Source organism: Argentina silus (assembly GCF_951799395.1).
Source record: "Argentina silus genome assembly, chromosome: 14".
In the NCBI taxonomy this organism is placed as follows: domain Eukaryota; kingdom Metazoa; phylum Chordata; class Actinopteri; order Argentiniformes; family Argentinidae; genus Argentina; species Argentina silus.
The window spans coordinates 7,831,605-7,841,595 of record NC_139668.1 but is presented as its reverse complement, the minus strand read 5'-3'; the positions used below and the strand labels follow the sequence as shown (position 1 = coordinate 7,841,595).

At 42.2% G+C, this 9,991-nt stretch overlaps 1 protein-coding gene across 1 annotated transcript; it reads left to right on the top strand.

Moving 5' to 3' along the window:
* Window positions 1–256: 256 nt before the first annotated feature.
* Window positions 257–4,926, top strand: tmem106bb (transmembrane protein 106Bb). Its single transcript, XM_083684651.1, has 8 exons — window positions 257–341; window positions 894–1,103; window positions 1,576–1,639; window positions 1,738–1,897; window positions 2,117–2,257; window positions 2,462–2,511; window positions 2,689–2,742; window positions 2,898–4,926. Exons 2-8 carry the CDS (start codon window positions 902–904, stop codon window positions 3,034–3,036), a joined length of 810 nt encoding a protein of 269 aa, XP_083540777.1. The 5' UTR covers window positions 257–341; window positions 894–901; the 3' UTR covers window positions 3,037–4,926.
* The last annotated feature ends 5,065 nt before the right edge of the window (window positions 4,927–9,991 follow it).

Here is a 9,991-nt window from a genome sequence, read left to right as displayed (position 1 = left end):
ACAAAAATGTTTACCTCTCAGTGAAATTTCTTCTTCTCTCTGTGAAGAGTCTTCTTCTCGGGGGATAGAATAGGTCAAAATGACTTGGAACATATGCTACATTGACAATGTTAAAACATTTAAAAAAGAGGCTTGCTTGATATGTTTTTTTTTAATCACCTTTCATGTTGACAGATAAACGCGATGCTGATGAGGAGATGATTGACAGAACGAACCTTGACTAAAACATAAGGGGCGTTTTAATCAACTGCGCATGCGGCAGTCCTAGCAGTTTGTTTTGTTGGGAGAGATAAACAAGAACTGGGACAATTGCTGAGAAGAAATCGTTGTCTCGTATTCTGGTAAGACGTTGACTGTTGCAGAGATAGTCCATCACAGTTATTTGGATTATGGCTATCTGTGAGAGAGTTACGCTCGGGTCTTGTCTTTCATTTCATAAATGAAACCTAAACTAGCAACATGTTAGCGACGGTTAGCCGGTTGCTGCTGCTGCTGGGATGCTTCTGCTGATGCTAGCGTCTGCTGTCTCAGTCAGTTAAACAGTTTAGCCTCGTATTGCTGCCATTTTGTGCCATCAGTTTGGTCGTTTGTTTCCTTTGTTCTGCTCTTACAAATCGGCAATCGGAGTAAACTGGGTTAGCTAGCTAGGTACCGTTAGCTGTCTCGTCCAGCCTGTATCGATCTCATGTCAAGTTGTGCAAAGAAAAGAGGCGTTCCTCCCCGGCCTCTCTTCTTGAGCACTACAGGACCTTAGCTAACGAACCTCAGACGTGACGTTAGCAATCTGTTAATGTCAATACCTGGGGTTTGGCAATGTGACTCATTTGTATGTCAAGGCCAACTTCACCAGATTAGGCATTAGCAACTATTAAACCTGTCGTCTCTTGTATCAGGCGTGACCATGGGGAAATCCCTCTCCCACCTGCCCAAGCAGGCATGCCGTGAAGAGTGCCAGGATAGCCTGATGTCTTCTCCGGAGTACAACGGCACACAGGGCGAGGATGGGAAGGGTAGCGATGTGTCCCAGTTCCCCTATGTGGAGTTCACAGGCAGGGACAGCGTCACATGTCCCACTTGCCAGGGTACAGGGAGAATCCCCAGAGGTGAGTTTCATGCTGTGTATAATTAAAATGAGTAATCCATTATCCTTCATAGTGGATAACCCTGTCATGTTAGACTTGGTTAGTTTAAAGACACATTAACAGGGTGATATTATTGCACCATGTTTTGTTTTCTTTGTTTTGCTTTCTCGATCATTTCAATGTATATACTAATGCTTTGCCCCTCTTCAGCTCGAACACAAAATAACCTTGTTTGATAGAATTACCTTTTGAACTAATCATGGAACTTCTAAGGGGTTTAGTCAATTGCTGATGGACAGGTTTTCTCTTTCTAAAACTGGCCTGCGTGGGACTGTGACTCACTGTGAGTCAGCTGAACTGGTGGCTTGAGGCCATCAATGACTAAAATGCGAAATCACAATTAAATGTCAAATGACCCATGCTGCCCATATGTCCACATTGGAAATTAGTTTTGGCTGATGACTAAGTATGTGAAATGTTTCCATGCATGCAGGCCAAGAAAACCAGCTGGTGGCTTTGATTCCATACAGTGACCAGAGGCTGAGGCCCAGAAGAACGTAAGTGTTTGTTTGTTTGTTTATTGTTTATTTTTACCCTCCACTGAATGTAGCGAGGCGAATTTGTTCTGACCCTTCCTTGCATCTGTCATCTCCAGAAAGCTCTATGTCACGGCCTCAGTGATTGTGTGCCTGCTGCTGTCCAGTCTGGCTGTGTTCTTCCTGTTCCCTCGCACCATAAACGTGTCCTGCGTGGGGGTGAAGTCTGTCTATGTCACCTACGACCAAGAGAAGCACATTGTCTATCTCAATATCACGGTGAGCTTTCTCCCCGGTCTAACCCGACCTCGGTGTCTGTGAATCCAGGTTCAAGGGTTGGCTATACGGACACAGGAGAAAACTCTTCTTCTCCTCATCGACTTGTTGACAATCATTCGAGATTCATTTTGTTCTCTGGCTGAAATGTGTGGGTTGCGCTGCAACGGGTAGACATGTTTAGTCACTGCGTCAATGGTGTCATGATCTTGTTGTCTCCAGAACACTCTGAACATCACCAATAACAACTACTACTCGGTGGAGGTGGCCAACATCACAGCGCAGGTGCAGTTCTCGAAGACTGTGATCGGGAAGACCCGCATCAGCAATGTCACTGCCATCAGTCCACTGGACATGCAACAAGTACGACCAAAGTTTCCCTTCTACTAATGCCCTTCCCCCCCCCCACCCCCCCCCCCACAAGTCTCTTTCTCTCTCTCTCGACAATTAGATGACCACCTCACTAAACACCATGTCATGTATTAAGGTTGACTCTCTGTCTCTCGAATGTATAATCATAACCCTGTCTCTTTTTGTTTGTTTGTTTGTTTGTTTGTTTGTTTACAGATTGACTACATGGTTCCCACCATCATAGCAGATGAGATGAGCTACATGTAGTAAGTATAACTCACAGTAAAGTATCAAAGAGGGCCAGCACTCGCCAAGTAATGTTTCAAATATGTTTAATAATAATTCCAAGGCAACATTAAAATCATGCCACATGGTCAGGATAAGTGATGCTGGTGGTTTTACGGCTAGTGATTATAATAGAACATCTGACTTTTATCTTCCAGTGATTACTGCACCCTTCAGACCATTAAGGTGCACAACATTGTGGTTATGATGCAGTAAGTACTGTTCACCTTCATCTAATTACACACACACACACACACACACACACACACACACACACTTATGTACACAGTGTATTTACAACACCCTCTGAACCGCTGTTGACCTTTATAATTTATGACCTCACCATATTGTTATCTTCCATGTCCAGGGTGACTGTCACAACGATGTACTTTGGACATGCAGAGCAGGTGTCTCAGGAGATGTACCAGTATGTGGACTGTGGGGGAAACACCACCTCCGTTCGAGGGCAAGCCAAGCCTTCCTATGTCCCGCTCCCCCCAGAGTAACCCCCCCACACACACCCTTACTTGACCCCCCTCTGCTGGGTCCTAGAAGGGCTCCTTGGAAGCTAGCCTTAGATGGTTCACTGTGTTCCCCCCCCCCCCCCCCCCCCCCCTCCTTTTCCTCCTCCTCTTTCTTCACTCATCTTATGGAAGATCCCACTCCAAATGTCATGCGTTTCTTTGTGGTAGGTGGCCCTGGTGTTGGATGTAAATGCCTAGCGGCCAGTGAATACTGTCATGCAAAAAGCAAATCTGAAGTGGACGGAAGAACGGGGTCGTCTTTAGTAATAAAGACCGAAACCTAAGTATACAGTGAACGTACTTGACTACCAAACCTCGATGCACTTTATCAATGAATTTCAAATGTAACGTCTCATTATCGAACGAGACGAAGAGGGTCTTGTATCAATGTTGTTACTTCATGCCACTCCAGACTTTTCTGAACCACTTTTTTGGGCTCTAAATGTAAACGGAGTATAGTCTCATTTTCCTCTCACAGCGCTGTACACTTGGAAGTGCGCTCACAGTCATGTCAAGCTATTATGATACACCAACACCGTGGATTATGACAAATTGATCTATTAAGTTACCCTGCTGTTGCCTCACAACACAGCTCCGAGATGTTGTGTCGTCGCAATCTGTGTCGGCTTGGAGTTGTTTGAAGATGATTGGGTCTCTAGGGGGCGCCGTACTGTACAATCTGATTCGTACCATCTGTTTACGTCCCCATCGTTTGGTTGTTGATTCATCTCAGTGATCTCTGAAGTTTGTGAGCTGTGATTTATACACTAAAAAGGCTCATGTCCCTGAAATATAATTATTTTATTTATTGAAATTCTGTTCTAACATGCAGTAAATGCGGTCATATATTTATCCATTTGTTTGACCTCTGATTCTTCAACCACAAGGGACATGTTGGGGTACATTAGATTAGTCTCTAAATATTATTTTAGCCCTGTAGTCTTAGAAGTACTAAGATACATGGCTGGCACTGAGATATCAAATGCTTATTTGAATTTGACCAATATTTTTTCATGAGATCAATAAAAAGACAACCTTCAAGGGACTTTGTAAGTTTTTGGATAAAAGACTTGTTGGCATGTCAAACCTTGTTTGAGACTCTTTTTTTTTCTTCATATTTTTTTTTTTACCCCTTTTAACATGATTTCTACTGACATTGTGGAGAACTTTTGAAACATTTTGAATTGTAGACTCATTCAAATAGATTCAAGGAAGTACCTTGAATTGATTACCATGAAATGTGCAGTTATTAGAACAGAGTCCTTTCAAGAAAGCAGGATCACTAAATTACCCAGCTAAAAAAGCAATCCAATAGTTCACATGATTTTCTGGTTTGTCAAGATACTTAAACTTGAATATGGGTTGTTGGGAGAGTCTAGTGGTCAATTACACCAACTTCAGTATCTTTATTCACTTTTCCACATATTTGATAGCTGGCTTACTCATTGATCCTGCTTTCTGGAACTGCCCCCTGGTTTGGTTTGTTCTGAGCTATTTGTATAGAGCACAATTATTAACATGTGTAAGATGATTTGACCCTAATGAGCACCATAACCATGTGTGAAAGATTTCAGACCTTGAGAATGTTAGGATTGAATGAAGTCACAATACTATTATCAACTAGAATGGTTTGCTGATCTGAAGAGAGAATTATTTCCAAATATCTACTTTTGCTGTGGGTACAAGAAGTTTTCATTACCAACTCTATTTGACTAGATGTAAATACAAGGTATTTTTAAAGAGTGTAACAAGGTTTTTTTTTTGTCTTTTGTTTGGGGTTTGCATCTCATCATTCAAAATGGTTGGATCCCAGTTGTACATGTTGTGCTGTTCCCTTTCTACTGGAAAGCATGAATAAAGTTTTAAACACCACATTGGTTTGGCCTCTTTTTTGTTTTATTGAGTCTTGAATAAACAATTTACCAGAGAGAATGCTTTGGCACATAAATCAGTGTGATCATAACCCCTTTATGACATCACAATCACCTACCAGCATAAATAGCCCGTTTTGACAGGTTTTTGCACAGTATTTTATTTCCTTAGGTGGCTGAAGGTGCATTGGTAAATATGAACTTTCAGCACAATTTGGAAGGTAATCCTCTGCTTGTCTTGCAACCAGAAAACGGTAAGTTGAAATCACTGAAATGTCTGGGCAAATTGTTATCTCTAAGAACTTGATCAAATAAGTTAATTTTTGCATTTGGATCAACAGGAACAGCCACCTTGTTTGTGAACAGTGTTGCCCCTGACAGTGCAGGTGGTGTGTACCAGGTGCTAGCCTCCTTGTCAGCCCTACCTGTGTACATTGGTACCCCACCACCACAGCTGACTGCTACCACTGCAGTCAACACCTGTGGGTCCCAAGGGGGAGATACACACACGCAGGGCCTCGTCTACCAGACAGCCATGGCCCTACCCAGCCTTGAGCCCCCAAAGAAGAAGAGGCGAAGAAATCGAAATAGGGCAAGAAACCCAGACAGTTTTACTGAGAAGTACCGGCGGTTGATGATAGTGATGGGGAGGGTCAAGGAGGACCCGGAGGACGTTGCCCAGGAGCAGGCAGCCAACCAGAACTCAACTGACAACAAGAGAGAACCTGAAGGTAGAGGGGAAGAGAATGATTCTAAGGCAGTCAGTGAAGATGTGAATGGAGGAGAGTCTAGTGATGACGCCAAGCAGCATGCCGCACAAGTCGAGGAAGAGAGAGTGAGGGAAAGACATCGACGGCACAGAAGAGGAAGAAAGTCAATAGTGAATAGTAGGGCCCGAAGTAATCGAAGAGGCAAGAGATCTGAAGATTCACAATTCTTTTTCATAACCAAGACCTTTGACTTAAAGCAAGGCGTGGTTAGCTCTCCGGAAGCAGGGGTGGTGAGGCCAGCAAAAGAAGAACATCACCAAGTCTTTAACCATGACACTGATTGTGGGACCCTCAAGTTAGACGCTGAGCTGGATGACATTCTCTCCACACCAGTAGAGGGCGAGGCAGAAGAGGAAGCGAGGCTCTTAAGCCTGTGTCATAGACTCTCAGAGGTTCCCACCTACCCAGACCTCTATGAGGTGCTCTATGGTGGCCCACAGGCTATAGCCCCCTCTCCTTCCCAACCTGGGCAACCGTCAGAGTCAAGCCAGGAGCCTATGAGCGACCTAACCCTTTCAGACTTCGCCTATCTCACAAACATGTTCCTCTCACAAACGCCTCAGTCTTTACCCCTAGCCCTCCACCCACTTCAGCTGCCACACTTCGGCCCAGTTGAAGCAGACAGTCTAGACGGATCGACAACATCCAACCATTGTGACTGGGTGTCCGAAGACTACCTCAGCGATGACCTCCTCACCAATACGCTCGGCCATGTGGACAACCACCATGCTGCTTCCCAAGAGCCCCAGAGGACAGGGCTCAGTGACTTGAGGGAGGAGATGAGGAGGCAGAGCCAGTGGCAGCGAGAGCAGGAGGCCAGGGTTACATCACTGGGTGTGGACAACAACATACTGATTGTTAGGGAGCAGTATTCCCTGGAGGAATACCTGGACTCGCTTGTCTGAATAATGACCTCAAACATTTTACTTTGGCGAAGTATTTTTCACCAATAAACATTTTGAATTAAGTTTGACATGTTCTCTTCTGTTTGTATCCTTATGTAACTTTGCTTACACCCTACAGAATCATTTTTTTATTTTACTATTAACTAAGTGTACGAATGATAGATAAATGCTTGTGATCTCATACATTTATGGTATTTCAATTATATTTTCATGCATCTCTCAGGTATATACATTTACATTTATGGCATTCAGCAGACGCCTTTATCCAAAGCGACTTACAACAAATACATTTGTTTAAGTAAGTGAATCATCTATCCATCAGTCATCATAAGATAAAGTAATCAATGCTCAGACCAGGGGCCATTGGCAGTAACAATGCTAGAAGCATTTTTATTAAAAAAAATATTTATTAACAGGAGAGAAACTTGTACGGGGGGTAGTGGGGGTGTATGGTATACGGTATATGAAATGTCTTGTGGACGGAAATTATTTCCATCAGGCAGCAATCATGACAGACAGTCCTACTGGACAGAGAGAGTGACATACCAACACACACAGCTACATTCAGGCCTATGGTCATTGTATTGGAGAAACTGGGTTTGTCTTTTGGAGCAGGCCACTTCCTTCCTCACCAAAAGCAGAATACGACATGCCATGGCAGGGTCCTCATGGAAGCCAGATTACATCTGATGCAATCAAGCACATGATAAATCATCATGATAAATCATCATCATCTGTGTGAGAGTGAGTGTGTATGATTGGGCCATCTGTGAATCTTCATGGAGGCTAATGAAATTGACTAGGCTTCAGTTCACTGTAGACTGATTCAACAACTCTGCTTGTTATGTAATATAGCAACTGGAGTGCTTACCACTTCCCACTACATCTCTGCCAGTGGTGTCATAGTGTTTCATGCTATTATTATCTTTGATAGACACGGGATAGACTACTCGTGATGTTTTGTGATATATTGGAATACGCTGGTAAAATGGAACATCACTGGAGACACCTTAACAAGCGTGCAGTGCTGTAACACTGACATGCAATCACTTTACCAGCCTGTTTGGAATGTTGACCATTTAGCTTCTATTATGAAGAACCATATTGTAGAACAAAAAATCGGCCAGAGATCCTTTCCCGGCTTGCAAACTAGATGTCTGACAATGTTTCTAAACATATGATTAGTGGGCTTGCTTCAGCAATTTCTATTTTGCGCCTCACATGATTGAAATATTGTTTGCGGAACTAAAGTCTGTTAGTAGGAAGTAGCTGATAGGTCAAAGCCTCCATATTCTGTTATTCCAGTCCAACATTTGTGATTGAATTTAAACAGGGATCCTTACATTGAGGAAACACAATGTTAGAAGAAAAACATTTTTGATGTTATAATCAAGAAAACTCATAGAAACAAGAGGTCAGGCAAACGCCTTCGCTGTCATGCAGCCAGAACAGAGAGACTAAGACTGAGTTTCTTCCCCCATGCCATCAGGATCATCAACGATGACCCCACCAGTGCCCCCCTCAAGTCACTCACACACTCATTGACCATCATAACACATATGCACACACATAATCATCCATTGCAGACTCATCCTCCACTGTAATTATCTGTACTGTCAACCTGTCATTGCCATTGTATACTGCCATTCCATTGCGTACATTGCTTCACCGCTGTTTATACTGCTAATACTGTTTATATTGTTTATACTGTTTACACTGTTCATACTGTTTATTTTTTAGTACTTCTATTTTATTTTATTTTATCTATTTTAAAACTTATTGTTGCACTACTCTGTGGCACTGTCACAGAGTAGTGCATTTCACTGTATACTTGTATGCACTTCACTGTATACTTGTATTTGCATTTCACTGTATACTTGTATGCACATGACAGATAAAGAATCTTGATCTTGATCACAAAGCCAAAGCCAAGCCACACTTCCACAGAGACAGAATTGTTTCACAAAGCTCACTTCAGTGATCGACTTCCTGTAAACTGATACCTACTTCACAATAAACAGAAATGATCTACATCCATAGAACACCACCTAGGGGGAAAAACACACATGAAGCTAAAGAAACACGTATCTATAGCTTCTGTAAATTTTAAATATTTTTCAAAAGAGTGGCATGGGATAGTTTGGATTGAACAGATTTACGAGAGAATAGATAACCCTCACTTGCATTTTGATACGATATCTGGCAACAGGATGTCCAATGGTGCAATGTTTGTAATGCAATGCAACAGTTGTGTGGTTAGTTCACATTCTTTATTTCATTTTCTTCCAATACGCTATCCATTTAGTTCGTTTTCATTACAAGGTTTCTTCATTTTCTGAAATGAAGGCCCCATGCAATGCTTTGTCTCAAAATATGAGGAAGCCAGCTATTAATGAGGTCCCTCTATGTGACACATCTCGTTGTCCTTCTCAGTCAATTCAGATACAAAGGAAAAGCTCTGGCCTCATTTGTTGGGTATGCGGACTGTACATTTTCTTCTGAACACAACAAGCTTCCCCAGCTCCATGCCCCAGCACTAGTCCTTCCTCTTAAAGTAATGTGCCCAAATTAACTCAAAACAAGTGAAAACCGATGACATTAATCATGGATGGAACCGAGGGACAGTTTTGAAGACCTCTGGGAAGAAAGACTCTACTTTATATAGTCTCATTGTCCTAAAATAGAGGACTTCACCTCATCAAGGTACCCCTTAATAAAACTTGCAGAATTAACCTCTGTGTTGGTAATCCAATGCTTTTTCTTGGAAACCTGTTTGAGATTCTTTGGCTGCCTACATTTGGCCATAAGCTAGGGTGTATAAAATGGAACTGGTTTGATTACATTGTTAGATTTTATTCAACTTGAAATGCCCTTAAACCTAAACCGTGGTATAGTTATTATTTAGCCTTTAAGTATAATTAGAGCCTCATCCACATTTGGGAAATACGGAGATCAACCAAGGGAACTGAAACAGCCTGGGGTTGTCACATGAATTCTAAACTGGTTTTTGATGCTCTATATATTTATATGTGCAGAGGAAATAGCACATACTGCCAAGCAATTTTCTGTATCTTCATTACCCTGTGTTTTACTTTGGACTTTACTTTTACTTTACCCTGTGGAATTACAAAATAAACATCTCTATAAACGTATTAACAACGTGAATAGCAACGTTAGATTCAGTTAGGCCTACAGTGGTGGTTATTGTTTTGGAGAAACTGTGGTTTTCTTTTGGAGAAGCTTACTCCCCTCACAGCAGAATCGACCCAAAGCAGAACAAGACACGACGGGATCATCATAGAAACCTGAGCATATCTGAAAAACACATCATAAAACACATGATGAATCATTTGAAACATCAATTAGCCACTGTGTGCTTTTGTGTGTGTGT

Bases quoted from the DNA above. Each gene is read 5' to 3' on its own strand.
- tmem106bb (XM_083684651.1), top strand. From the start codon at position 902: ATGGGGAAATCCCTCTCCCACCTGCCCAAGCAGGCATGCCGTGAAGAG. The intron at 1,104-1,575 runs GTGAGTTTCATG...CCATGCATGCAG, and splicing joins TACAGGGAGAATCCCCAGAG to GCCAAGAAAACCAGCTGGTG. The intron at 1,898-2,116 runs GTGAGCTTTCTC...TGTTGTCTCCAG, and splicing joins TTGTCTATCTCAATATCACG to AACACTCTGAACATCACCAA.